The 15,000-nt window shown below is 41.5% G+C and overlaps 1 protein-coding gene across 8 annotated transcripts in view; it reads left to right on the top strand.

Moving 5' to 3' along the window:
- The window catches only part of rbms3 (RNA binding motif, single stranded interacting protein), a 153,233-nt gene that overhangs the window by 105,725 nt on the left and 32,508 nt on the right, over positions 1 to 15,000 (top strand). For all 8 annotated transcript variants that reach the window (XM_084052030.1, XM_084052028.1, XM_084052024.1 and 5 more), the window contains exon 7: positions 12,623 to 12,729. In XM_084052030.1, the coding sequence (XP_083908156.1) occupies positions 12,623 to 12,729 (107 nt within the window). The remainder of the gene's footprint in view (positions 1 to 12,622; positions 12,730 to 15,000) is intronic.

The raw sequence follows: 15,000 nt of genomic DNA, 5'->3' as shown, positions 1-15,000 counted from the left end.
ACGCACGCACGCACTCGCACACACACACACACACACACACACACACACACACACACACACACACACACACACACACACACACACACACACACACACACACACACACACACACACACACACACACACACACACACACACACACACACACAGACACACAATTCAGAGTGAGCAATTACATGTCTCTGAAGCCATTTTCAGTTGATTTATGCTGCTGCTGTCCAGTGCCACTGACTCATTCCCAGCTTGGTCCAGATATACAGTATTTCTGTTAATTGAACTGCATGCTTCTATCCTTCACGTGTCTTTGAATGTGAGATTCGAGAAAGGAAAGGCCTTTCTTTTTCTACCATGGCAACAAAGACGTAGAACAAAGTACGGAAAGGGTCTATATGAAACTAAGCTAACATTAAAGACAAAAACTGTTAGCTAACAAGATTAGCACCGTTTGAGGTATGAATAGCAAGCCAGTATATTTACCACCCTGCCACAGAGTACTCACATAGAAATCTCTGCTGCGTTTGAGTTAGACTCTTTTGAAATCCCCCTCACATTATTTGCATTTCATTGTGGTTCGTCTATTGAATTATGGCCATATATCCGTGGCTGCTTCTTTTATAGTACAAATAATCTGTGATGTTGGTTCCAATGGATGGTACAGACTAGCTGGCATATAGCCAATAGCCAGTTGATTGTTCCTTTGTCAAACAAAAGACTGAAGGCAAGAACACTGAAGGCAACTGGCTGTGAGAAGAGAGATAAAAGAGCAACGTTATCCAGCTTTACGCTTATTTATCAGAAATGTTAAGCTTTTAAGTTTGGCACAAGTTGTGCAAAACGTTTTTGGTGTTCTTGGATATTGAAAATGGTGACACGAACCGGTCTCTGGTCAAGGCAAGGTAACATGCTTAACCACTTAAAGCCTATATACTTTGTTGACTGGGTTCAGGGTTTTCCCCTCAACACCAAATATCGTTGCATTCTACAAGCTCACAACTCTCAACTATTTTTGGTGAATGTTTGCCTATTTACCCCGAAATATTCTTCTATTATTAGATGCACCAAAGGATGCTAGGGTTCATGAGGTTAAATGCTTGGTGTCCTTGGTGGCAGGTTACCGCCCACTCTGGACCCTCACCTATTCTACTGGCAAAACCATCCTATCCGCCATAGCCACAACACCACACTGCCCTCACCCACCTGGAGAAGAGCAACTTTTATGTCAGAATGCTGTCACTGTTAAGTATTAAACACCATAGTTCCCTCCAGACTATCAACATCAAGCTCAGGGTCCTAGAACTCAACCAGCTTGTGCGGCTGGATCCTTGACTTCCTGGCGGGCTGACGCCTGGTGGGGACGAAGTGTTCTTACACGTTGTCCCTTAACACAGGAGTCCCCCAGGGCTGTGTCCTGAGGCCCCTCCTCTACTCCCTGTGTAACCACTACTCCAACCTGGTTTGCTGATTAAATAACAGTGAAAGGGCTGATTGCCGACAACAAGACAGGAGAGACAGTGGTGCCAGGAGAACAACCTCTCTCTCAACGTCATCAAGACTAAAGGCCAGACCGCACCAATGCCACTAGTCGCAACTCCTTGCAACAAAACAGTGTTAAGGCCAGTCCACACCAATGCAACTCCTTGCAACTGCCATTGGGTTGCAAGTAGTTGCAAGTAGTTGCATGTTGCAAGGAGTTGCATTGGTGTGGACTGGCCTTAAGGTGGTGATCGTGGACTACAGGAAGAGAGGAGGGCGACTGGACCACATCGCCACAGTTCACATCGTCGAGGACCTCTCCTTGGATGAGCACACCAGTCATGTGGTGAAAATGGCACAGTAGTGACTCATTCACCTCAGGTGGCTGAAGAAATTTGGGATTGGGGCCACGATCCCACGAGCCTTCTGCAGAGGCACCACAGAGAGCATTCTGACTGGATGCATCACTGTCTGGCATAGCAAATGCATTGCCACTCTGACCTACACTTACTACTTACTTTTTTGGACTTTTTCTGCAACATTGCGGTGCTGAAACCTAAGAATTTTACTCTCCACATACATGTATTTGGGATGTAACAATACAAATGAATCTGGATGAGATTTAGCATTAGTGAATGTTGAGACCCAGCCCTGTGGGCCTTTATAGTTAGTGTTGATTGTTGATGATAGAATGCAATTGCTGTGGGTGTTGCATGTGTACACATTTGCATGTGTATACTGTGTGTGCACGCGCGCACACGTGTGTGTGTGTGTGTGTGTGTGTGTGTGTGTGTGCGTGTGGGTGTCGGTGTGGGTGGGTGGGTGCGTGCTTGTGTGCATTTGTGTGCGTGTGATTAATACCATGACCTATCCAACCATGCTGATGTATGGATAGACCACAGTCATATTTCACCATCTAGCCTGCAGATTTACGTCTGTATTGATGACCACATGACTAGAGCTCCCATCAGCATTCATTAACAGGAACTACATTGATCCACTGCTTCCTGTCTATGACATAGATCTGTATCATGCAGAATGGATATCTAGACTAGACATACTATTGATTTCACTTGTTTTTTGAGATGTCATATCTTGGATGGTACATACAGTTGTTACAAATACAGTATATTATGGTTTCAATCGTAAAGAGGTACAGTAAGAATGAACACAGACAAACCATTACAATTACATGGAAGAGCAAGTGCAATGTCTTGAACATACAAATTGTCAGTGAGATTTCTACACAGTAAAATAATCAGTGTTAATTTAACTCTGAGGAGAGTGCAAGTGGAACCAAAAAGAACCCTTGGTTTTACATGTACTCTCCTCAGAGCTAAAATAAAGCTAAGGATTTTACTGTGCCGGTACTGAAGACTAGATCCACAGCTTCTGTTTTCTACCTCAGAGATGAAATATTGGTACGGATAAGTATGCCTGCTCCTCTTTCATTTTCTGAAGACCAAAATGTTAATACTAGCCTAATTCCATTTGCGTTCTTCTCATGAATAGTCTAGAACACGTATTTGTGTTGGGGGCTTACTGTAACAATTGTCTATTACTAGCTTGCATAATCGCATGAATATTACAACACTGAGGCGGTCTCCCACTGTGAACTGTGATTCTTCTATCTTCGAGAGTGATGAATGATCACATTCTATGTGTCATACTTCTGTTATCTTTTGCATTCAATAACACATGCTCTCCCCCCCAATGCTGTTAGATAGAGCCAGCATCAGCACCGTTAAAGAGAACCCATCAGTCAGCTTACAACTGGCGTCTATGGTCGTTTCACCACGACCCCATCACACCGAGCCAAGCCCTGATAGTATAAATCTCATACAGAATTGTTTTTGATGGCCCATTCAATAGTCAGCGTCTAATATAGAAAGCTGATTGAAAACAAATGGATCTGGGCTTAATAGATTTATCTACAGATCAACCAACCATGTCTTTGGTTTGTCTCCATTTATTTAAATTCCCCAGTCCAGATGGTATTGGAAACTAACGTAAATTTCTCTTCAGTTCAGCTCTGTTTCCCATACTACTGTATGCTTACAGTAGAAATGCACTCAAAACAGAATTCTTTCTACTCCTGTAGTTTAAGACAATCTTGATTTGTAAGTGAGACTTTCACTGCTGTACAAATAAGACTGCTGAGTCTGTCTTAGTAACACCAATTCCTTATATTCTGAGATTGGTTTTCACGTTCTATTTCCCTTGTATTTCTATTTCCATTTCTATGCTCCCCTTTTCCTTGTTAATAAAGGGCCGTTGCAATGTTTTGATTATAATGCTTTGCATACACACATGTACACATGTACGCACGCATGTAGGCACAGACACACACACACACACACACACACACACACACACACACACACACACACACACACACACACACACACACACACACACACACACACACACACACACACACACACACACACACACACACACACACACACCCGTGCACACACACGCACACACATACACATTGCTTGTTAAGCCTCTCTTTTATATTCATGCAGCCCAATAATTCCCATTTTTATTCATTCACCATAGGAATTAATTTACAAACAATTGTATCTGATGTGTTTTTACAGGACACAGCACAAATAAAACCACAGAGCCCTAATCTACTACATTCAGTCAACTGGAACTACTCTGGAATAGAAGAGGGAAATTATCCTTTATTTCTTAGCTTGCACGCACATCACTCTCTCTTTCACACTCTTCCCTTCTCTCATCTCTCCTTTACACAGTCTCTTTCTGTTCATTTTTAGTCTATTCTCTGCAAGCACACCCCTCCCTCACCCTCATGCTCTTCTGTTGCAAATTCCACTCTTTGTCTCTTTTCATCCTCGATTGCTCTATTTCCCTGTCTCCTCTCTCTCTCTCTCTCTCTCTCTCTCTCTCTCTCTCTCTCTCTCTCTCTCTCATATATACCAATAATTTCAATTCACACATACTAATAGTGTACTGTGTATATTCATACAGTATATTCATTACATACGGTATTCTTTTTAATAGCACTTTGTCCTGTTCTCGCCTAATGGAGAGACAGACCGAGAACAACAATGAAGAGAGGCTCAGACGAGGCCCATCAATATCCAATTGTTTCAATAATAATCAGGAGGCTTTTAAAGGAGCGTGTGGCCTGATTTATATCTACTAATGTCCGCGGTCACCAGCCATTTGTTCCCTATTCATGGGCAGAAATGGCTCAATGGTTTCATAAATGGGAACAGATTTCTGTCTGATGTTTCTGTAAATGGTGGGTAAACTGAAAGAGGTCACGTGCACAACAAATACAGCCCTCTGAGGATAGGTGTTAGTAAGAGTCATTTTGAGGGCACTTATCCTAAACTGAAGTAAGCCTTTTTTGAAACGGGTCCAAATGGAGCTAAACTGTCATTTCGACAGGATGAGGAGGCTTGAACACTTACATGACTAGACATGATGGAATTCCCTCTTAGGACTTTCTCTCTTTGATGCTGAATGTCAAGCAGAAAAGGACACTCCCCCTTTAACAAATGTATTTTCTTATTCCAGAGGCTAAATGAAAAATGTTCCCATATCTCAATTATCTGAATGACTTCTCATTTTCCCAACTGAGGCATAACTGATTTTTTATTCATAATGTATTCTATTGAGTCTTGTTGACTTCTGGCCTGCGCAGGAAAATCTTCAATTGGGGTGGATTAAGAAAAAAAATGACTTCATGAATAATTGCGTGTGGGTGCAGGTGTGGATCTATACATTTATCATGTTCAATACGTCGGTTGGTTACGGCGGATGAATAACTAAATGAAAATTGTGGTTAAGGTTGGTGCTTTGCTCAAGGTTTGCACGTTGTTGTTGTTCCACTGGCGGTGTGTCTAAGTGTCCTTGAGCAAAACACTGAACCGGCACACGGTTGAGACCCTGAAGAGAAATTTGCTGTCTCCCCAGTTCCCAAACTAGTGAAAATAACACATCTACAAGCGTCACAGCGTGAGCTTGTAGATAAGCTATTGTCGGTGCACGACACGATGCACAATTAAGTATAAATCAGGCATAACTGCTCCAGCAGGTTTGTGCTTTGTGTGAATGTCTCTGCTGTGGGTGTGTGAATTTTTACCGAATTGTAACGCGTAATATGTAACAGTGTTCAACCGTTATTGCGTCTGTGAATGGATGAATGTGATGTACATTGTAAAGTGCATTTGAGGGGTTAGAAGATTAGAAAAAAGTGCTATGCAGTCCATTTACTGTATATACTGTAGCACCGATCCATAACAAAGTTGCAAAGAGCATTTACAGTTCATAAAATTGGATAAAAATAGCAGATCTACAAGCTTGCATGTTGTAGATCGGCTATTTATCTGTCCCTCTCTGTAGCTCTCTGTCTCTCCCTCTGTTTCTCTCTGAAACAATTCAGCCCTGTCCTCCTAATGGATGGCTACTATCTGTGTAATGGCGCCTTTTAGCTGCTTTCTCCATTCTTTGCCTGTGAATTGCTCTACGCATAGACCAGCTGGTAGCTTCATGCAAAATCGAAAGAAAAAAAGATTAAAAAAATATATATCAGCAATTCCTCAGGAACCGTTTGGGGACCAATTCTAAATTTCCTGCAACTCGCTATTGGCCACCTGGCACAGCCTCTGAAAAGCAACAAATAAACATCTGAGGCAACAAAAAAGAGACTACAAGAGAAAAATCTAAAAAGCCAGAAATTCTGGCCATAAAATATCCAATATAGTTTTATCCTCCTGGCTCTGTGGCTTTGCACTGCTACACATATCACCCCAGATGTGTGTGTGTTTGCACACACGTGTGTGTGTGTGTGTGTGTGTGTGTGTGTGTGTGTGTGTGTGTGTGTGTGTGTGTGTGTGTGTGTGTGTGTGTGTGTGTGTGTGTGTGTGTGTGTGTGTGTGTGTGTGTGTGTGTGTGCGTGTGTGTGTTTCCCTGTAACCTGGCTTATTGTTTTGTTATTCTTGTCCTGCAGCACTGGGACAGTTTATTGGCTGGAGCTGTTTCACCAGTCTTAGCTCAGATATCGAGACGCTCTTTCCTTTATGTGCCTGTGTTTGTTTGTGTATTTATGTGCATTTCTGGCAACATGCTAATTCCTTATTGCTTTTGACATGCACCTTATCTCTGCACCTTAAAGGGATAGTTCACCCCCAAAATTACTCTTTTTTCTGTCGATTAAGTCACCCCTTGGAGACTTGAATTCATGGATTTATTTTGTTTTGTCGCATTCCTACTGTAAGTCAATAATTTCATGACCGGCAGCGGTTCCGGTAGGAAACATAAAGAGTCTCCTTTGTGTCTCCTACCGGAATCGCTGCCTACCGGTCCGCTGGTTCTTGTGATCTTGTATATCAGCTAGTCTGTCTATGGGTTTTATAAATATTCAACTAATGAAAAGTATAAACAAGAGCTTATGACTAATAACTACATTGGATCCATTGGAACACAGGTTATTTTTTTTCTCCTGAAAAGTAACAGTTTTGGACATACAAGGTTTCCACCCGACAGCGACGATAATACCTTTTCTCCTTTACCCAGTTTTAAATGAGCTTGATACTGTACCATACTGTACTGTTATGTCGTCCCTAATTTAAAAAGGAGCCGAGAAATGACAGTTTGCTGTGGTGCCAATGCAGGATGTTTTTCCTCTCGGTGTGTCAAATTGTCAACATAAACAAAAACAATTGATTAAATTCTGCTCTGTGTGTCAATGCCTCCTTTTGTGTAACTGACACAGACGAAGAATGAAAAAAATCTTAGATCTACAGGAATTCCTGCTAGCTTTGTGCGGCACTTTGAAAAGGAGTGAGGAAAAAGAAGTATCACTGTGTATACTTGACAAGCTGTCAGCTTGTCTGCTATGTCCCTGTCTCTTTGTCTGTCAGCCTGCTCAATCAAAACACAGCAGCAGGAATGTAGTGTGTGTGTGTGTGTGTGTGTGTGTGTGTGTGTGTGTGTGTGTGTGTGTGTGTGTGTGTGTGTGTGTGTGTGTGTGTGTGTGTGTGTGTGTGTGTGTGTGTGTGTGTGTGTGTGTGTGTGTGTGTGTGTCCTGGGCATGACGTTAAACTGCCCCGTTGTAACTACAATCGTCAATGTACAGTGGTAGGTGCAGTGGGTGCATCCTTCCAGCGGTATGTCCATCCGCCGTCGGAATAGCAATGGGTGGACATGAGAACAACTACAGAGAGCGCTTTAACACCAAGCAGCAGTGCAAGACTAAGAACTTTGTTTCCTCTGGTGATCCAGCCTAGGACATACCCACGGAGTGGTTTTTTGGAGGGTTTCGACAACTTGGGAGATGAGGCAGAAAGGCTGGCAAAGTATTGTGCTGCCTCTGCTGCCATATATGGCGGAGCCGCCACTACTTGTGCCCATGGAGTGCTAAGTGACATGCGTGTGTATCTTGAGGACATACCCATGAGTTTGTGAATGTAAACTTTACTGCACCTAAAATATTTCTGTCCCTGTATGCTTTCCCTGTCCCACTTAAATAAATTGTTAAACTGGGTGTGGACGCTCAAGTGTGTTCCTGACATTGGCCACATTATGGGACAAATGTTAGACATGAGCCACTTAAGCTTGATATACTGTACTTTGTCATATGACAAATAGTGAAAATAGCTAGTCTACAAGCTCATGATGCGTTGTGAGCTTGTAGATCTGCTTTTTTTTGGTAAGGGACACCAGGGTTAATGTGGCTAAACCAGCTGACTGGAAACGCATGGCTAATTGTAGACAAAATTGGTGTCCCCAGTTTGATTTGACTGCATGTCTATTTGGGTTAGGGTTAGATCGGTTTAGGTTAAGATGGGGTTACGGAATGAGTGTGTGTGTGGGTGGGTGGGTGGGGGTTGCACACATGTATAACTGCGTGTGAATGCCTGATTGATCATACAAGCCCTCATAACAACAAAATGTATCCGTTATGTTAAGAAAACAGTTCAGTGTTTACTCTACTGAAGGATGGCGCTCGGGTGGCGCAGGGGTAAAGTACCTGCTGTCAACCAGCACAGAGTCTAATGATTTGAATCCATCGCTGTGCATCCGGCTTGCCAAGTGTCAATATTAACACAATTGGCCGTGTTCGGTTGAGAGAAGCCGGGCGGGGAGGGCAATCTTTGTCGCTGTGCTAGAGACTCCTACAGCTGGGGTGGCACCAGTCAGCAGGGAGTGTTGAACGGGAGTAGTAGGACAGAGGCGCTACGTCCTCCCAGTGGGGGCTCCTCACCAGGGTTGCCAGATCTGATTATTATAATTTCCTCGTAAGATTTTATTTGAAAATAGCCGATCTACAAGCTCACAACGCGTCGCATCGCGACGCGTTGTGAGCTTGTAGATCTGCTTGTAGATCTGCTTGTAGATCTGCTTGTAGATCTGCTATTTTCAAATAGCTGATGTACATGTTAAAGTACTCATGTGGCCTAGCTGTAGTATACAACCCTCGTAGACGTATTTATGATTCTGACGTTTTCAATCTACGAGAGTTGTAGGGTTCACGCCCCATGGAGACCTAGACTTTCTGCACTATGCCCCGCAAAGTACTCCAAACGTGTACAAATTGAAAATAAAGGTGCTTACCTCAAAGCCCCAAATGTTAACTACTTCTACGGGGTAGTAGTTTAATGTAATAATCCATATATTTCAATAAAGAAGTGTTTTAATGCCGTCTGTGGCCGATTCTGTCGGAAGTTCCCAATGGGCGGTAGTGACGGGAAGTGTGGGGGCGCATCCGGTGAAACCCGGAATTACACTAAATGTAAACAGGAAGTAAACAAGGGTGAAAAAATGGCGTTCGGCCACAGACGGCATTAAAACACTTCTTTGTTGAAAGATATGGATTATTACATTAAACTACTACCCCGTAGAAGTAGTTAACATTTAACCATTGTAAAGCGCTTTGAGCACTTGGAAAAGCGCTATAAAAATGCAATTCAAAAATGCAATTCATTACTTTTCTGGGCATAGTGCAGAAAGTCCAGGTCTCCATGGGGCGTGAACCCTACAACTCTCGTATATTGAAAACATCAGAATCATAAATACGTCTACGAGGGTTGTATACTACAGCTACATGTGGCCCATAGTCGCCTCTTTTGGGCTGGTTTTCCTAGACCTGGTTGCTTGTTTCTCTCACAGAATCTGGCAACACTGCTCCTCACTGGCAGGTGAGCCAGTACAATAGCAGTGGCAACACAGAGATGTGTGGGGAGGATTGGGAGAAAAGGGAGTACAAATAATTGTCAATGTCTACTCTAAATTTATTTAAAAAAAACAATTTAAAATGTATAAAACCGTAATGTAATTTACCGTATATTCTATCTATTATCTCATGGCCCCACTTTCTCCAACATTTTACCTGAACCTGGTCTGTGCCTTGTTCTCTTCCTCCCTGTGGTATTTCAACGTTGATCACAAGAGAGTGAGACAGAGAAGTACGTACAGACAGTAATTATTGTCAGTTATGAGCTTTGTCTTTATTCTCATTCTCTACGTGGTCGTCTGTTTGTCCCTGTTCATCCCTGTGGAATGAGTGGCTGTTTAGATGTATGGCTGGCTGGCTGAATGGATCTCTGTGCACACATCGGAATGTATGTAGAAGGAGGAGGAAGGCAAGCAAGTGAAGACAAACAGACAAGATAGAAACAGAGAGATATCAGAGCAGCAGCACTATAGCGTGTCAGAGAGCCAACCAAGGTTAAATAGCATAATGACACAGCACTCCTCAACCTGGCATGATCACACAGCATTCATTTTCTTTCTACTTAACCCACGCGGAAACCCAGAAATAGAGGAATCTCTCAGATGTACTGTAAAGCCCCCAGGCCGCAGCGTGCATTCCAAATGTCTTTGTTTAAACTTTAAGCTCTGTACACTTTATCTGGCCAGACAAGCTTCTCCTTTTCTTTTTCACTTGTATTGAGGTGAAGATGTCGTTTTCTTGAAAGCTGAAGTCTAGAGTAAGAAAAAATTATGTCAATATTTCTTTATACTGATTTACACTCAATTTCAAATCTACTTTAATTGTGGGGGTAAGCACTGCTTAGAAAGGATGTATGTATGGCGTGCAAATCTAAAACAGATACTCTATACACTACAGTAAATTATACTTCATAGGAAAACAGAGAAGGATGCCTGACTGTGAAATGTCTTGGCACTTATTTCAGAATCCTGTTATGTGTTATAATGCTGCTTATTGTTGCTTGCTGAGTGAAACTGCGGCTGAAGCATCTTCTCGAAATACAATCTATCATACAGTACACACTGTCCTGATTTGTACCAGTTAAAAGACTAGAAAAATAGGCCCTAAATTGATATAAACTTACTTCTTTTGCATTGGCTCTCCAGTTTTGGCTGTTAGTTTAAAGTCATACTGAGGGTGTAACTTTTTCAGTTAAACAAAAGTTCTTATTGATATAATCTTTCACTGGTAACACAATAACCAACCTTTGACAACTTCTCTAAACACTATTAAATACTTATTTGTGAGTGTATGCCCCCGACACTCGTTCCAAAATATCCTTGCAGTACACTGCAGTATTCCTGTTTGAGCGATACTGCGAGTACTACAAGTAGTGTCGCCAAAAATACTACTAAATTGAATGTTACATGGTATGGCTTTAAGAGACTGTAGGATATGCTGTAGTCAAAGCCAATCGATTGTGAACTTTGGTGTGGGAGGATTAAATAATCCTATTGGCAATCAAGTCTATCAGGTTCAGAAAAGGAATTGTGCTGAGAGACCACTATCACACTAGCCTTGGGGTCATATACTTTAGTGTTGGGTTATTTATCGTGTTAACCCATTAAGACCGGGAACGCATCTGTGTGTCATTTTTAGATTTCTTTGGCTATTCAAAAATAACAGATATACAAGCTCATAGCACGGATCTGCTATTTTTGAAAAATTGTGAAAATTGGTGCAAATCTTTGAATATATATATTTTTGAAAGCGAACATTTGTAACTCAAATCTTATTGCTTCTGGGGATTCTATAAATGTCTTCTAAATCTTAAAAGTTTTTTTATTTTTAAATGTATGTTGCTACAGTGTTTCTTAAACTTTTTCATGTGAAGGACCCCTCAAAATGATAGCCACAGACCCCCATCTGAAAAGATTTTGTTCCAGGGACCCCAAAGCAAAGATTTTAGTCAAAGACGGGGTGCCGTGATTTTCAGTGATCCCCCCCCCCCCCCCCTAAAACATAATCATCAGGTATTATGGTTATACTAGGAGGAAGACTTTTTTCAAAAAAGTCTACAGAAATTGTTGAAATTATGTTTTTATGTGGACACGCCTCCAGTTCATTAAGTATACATGGTACTCACCTTAGCACTTCCTCCACCACCCACCTGTCCTAGTCCCTCCTCCTCCTCATGCCCACACATGTTGTGTTATGATAATGAGGGGGAGGGTATATTTTTACTATGTCACTAAAGGGCTGTTTTTCTATTGGCACGTTTGACCCTCAAGGTTTCAGCCTCCAGGTAGAAACTCAAAATAGTCAGAGAAGACATAAAACACCATAAAAACACCACCAGGGGCCTTAATGAAGTTCTATCAACCTCTAGACACATGAAAAACAGAAAAAGTTCAAAACCATGGCACCATCTCTTTAAAAATGTATATATATTCATTATATATATTTGAACACATTTTCATGATTTCTTGCAAAATAAAATAAAAAAGCAGATCTGCAAGCTCATAGTGCGGCACTTGGTGCCGCACTATGAGCTTGTATATCTGACATTTTTTTAATAGCCCAAAGAAATCTTAAAATGACACAGATGCGTTCTCAGTCTTAATGGGTTAACTAAGCCTGTTTGTGTTGCCAATGGAATGGCGCTCCCCATGCTTTGATGTTTAGCCAGTGGCATTGTTTTCTTGTCAGTGCTGGTTTGTCAAAGACTCGTTATGAGCATTAGATGGAGTCATAACTCTGGTGTTGTTTAATTGGAAGATGTAGGAGGAATAGATACATGGGCTATAGGGATTCAGGGCCAGTTGCTTCATATTTTGTCATTGCTGATGTGACAGCATTGCTCTGCCCTACCGCGCTGATTGATCCTTCAGTGTTAATCCCTTATTGAATAGCTGACATTTATAACTCTTCTCTTCGCCTTCTCTCTCTCTCTAGCCCCTGCAGAGCCACTGTTGTGTAAATTTGCTGACGGAGGCCAGAAGAAGAGGCAAACCCAGATCAAGTACCCTCAAAATGGCCGACCGTGGACGCGGGAAGGAGAGGTGAGCCTCGAAAAACTGCTAGCATGCTTTCGTCCATATATACATGCATGCCAGTGAAAGTCATTCTCATAGAAGTTCAAGAATCAACAATTAAGAGGGGGTTCTTGTCCATCAATCATACAGGTGCAAGCAGCAAAATGTTGGCGCGTGTGATGTTCCGCACAGACTGTGTTAACAATATAATATTGTTTTATTACAATATAATAATAATAATAATGGATGTAACGAAGTAAAAAAGAAAAAAATGAATAAACAAAAGTATTGATAACAAAACAAAGTACAGGTAAGAATGGCAGGTATGAAAAAAACTATCATGCAGCTTGCTCTTTTAATAGCACTAAAGTAGTTGTCACTCCCTTCATGTGGTCCAAAAACTAGTCAGTAGTTATGGTTACTGGTGGTTTTATTTGTGCACTCTTACGGCTGCATAGGGTAATGAAGGGAATGAGGTCCAGGAAGCCCAAAGAAACAATAAAACGAACTAACTGAAACAAGAAACGATACGATCAATTAAACCAATAATGAAACCTAAAAAAACTGCTTACAAACAAAACACCCGTCCGCTCTCACGGAAGTGTAACACACTCTGAGCTGCTAGTGAGCCTTCCACCGGCACACTATCATATATGGAAATCGTCGGAACGTAACTTCCGGTACAACACTTAAAGCAAAATAAAATAAATATCAGCAAATGTGGAAAATAACAAATGACAAAAAGTATAGTTATGGCAGCAGCTGCAGTAGTCAAAGCAGCATTTCCATCTCAAAATGTATATTCACCTTTCTGTAATTAAAGGTAGGGTAAGTGATATTTTTTGGTTAAAACAAAAAGTATTTTGTTAAAAGGTTAAAGCAGGGGTCTTCAACAGGGGGTCCAGGACCCCTAGGGGGTCCTCAGAGTTACTACAGGGGGTCCCCCAAATCTTTGTGTGATATGATCTTTTTTTTTACATTAACCACTTGAACCCTAGTATCCCTTTTCTGAGGAGAACTTAAGCCAACAATAGCAGATCTACGAGCGCGAGGCGTTGTGAGCTTGTAGATCAGCTATTTTTGGCAAAGAGTTATAGGTGTGTAGAGGGAAAAAAGAGCAGCAAAGGTTTATCTCAAACACAATTTTATACAATATAGAGGGGGTCCCTGCTTCATCTCTCTCTCAGCTAGGGGGTCCTTGGCCTGAAAACGTTGAAGACCCCTGGGTTAAAGCACTATATTCTTTATTTCCTATCATTTTTATCCATATCCGCCTTTTTTTTCACCCGGTGCCAATTTGCTAAGTGATCCTGGGCACTACACTCCCCCCACCAGCCTAGGGAGGCCAGGGCCGAGCTCATGCCTCCTTCAATGCATGAGAGCCAACTGACCTTCTTGTCACCTGACAGGGGGGAGTTTCCCTGGTAGGACGTGGAAGGAAAATGCATTTTATGTTTTATAAAGAGCTGGAGAGACAAGGAGACTCCAACAAACACTCTATAGCAATGAGTACTATCAGAATATAGAGCTATTTAACACTTATTTTAACCAAAGAAAATCACTTACCCTACCTTTAACTGTTATATTCAACAAAATATTAAAGGGATACACGGCGAGTTCAGAGGTAAATAAACACCAGCAGTACTTTTCCCCGACCACCAGGGGGTGACGCAGGAGGGACTTCCATAGAGAGGTACTTTTGAAGGGATGGTGCCCGAAAACAGGTTGCTTTATTGGGATACAATATGCGGAAATTCCCGCCCTGCTGGTTCTCTGAATTTTTATTTTTAAATAGGCTCTTTCATGATAAATTGACAACATATATGAAGTTAAACAACTAAATTCTATCCACACGCTATCTTAAAAGTAAATTCTGTGCCTCAAAAACGAAGTTTGAGAGCGTTTTAAAACCGAAAGTAAACGTTCATACGGACACGCGTACCGGACATAAACATAGAACACATAAACATTAGGGAAAATACGGATTTCAGAAGGAGGACTGTGTTTCAATGCATGAAAACACCCCAGCATCATTATATAGTGGCTGATAGAGGGGAAAAAATGCAAAATATATATATATATATATATATATATATTTTAAACGTAGGCTTAATGTTCCCTACAATACCTTTAATGTTAATCACAAATCAAAAAAGTTAACTCTGAATTTGTCTTTGGAATTAAGACATTTAGTAACATTAGTGCTTTCGTGGATATAGCGATAGCCTGACTTTAGCAGAAGGGAAGGGAAGATCACACATTCACAGATACATACTGTATTCACACTCTGAGGAGGTG

This window comes from Gymnoscopelus microlampas (genome assembly GCF_963454915.1).
Source record: "Gymnoscopelus microlampas genome assembly, chromosome: 3".
Lineage (NCBI taxonomy): Eukaryota > Metazoa > Chordata > Actinopteri > Myctophiformes > Myctophidae > Gymnoscopelus > Gymnoscopelus microlampas.
This window is presented reverse-complemented; position numbering and strand designations above follow the sequence as displayed.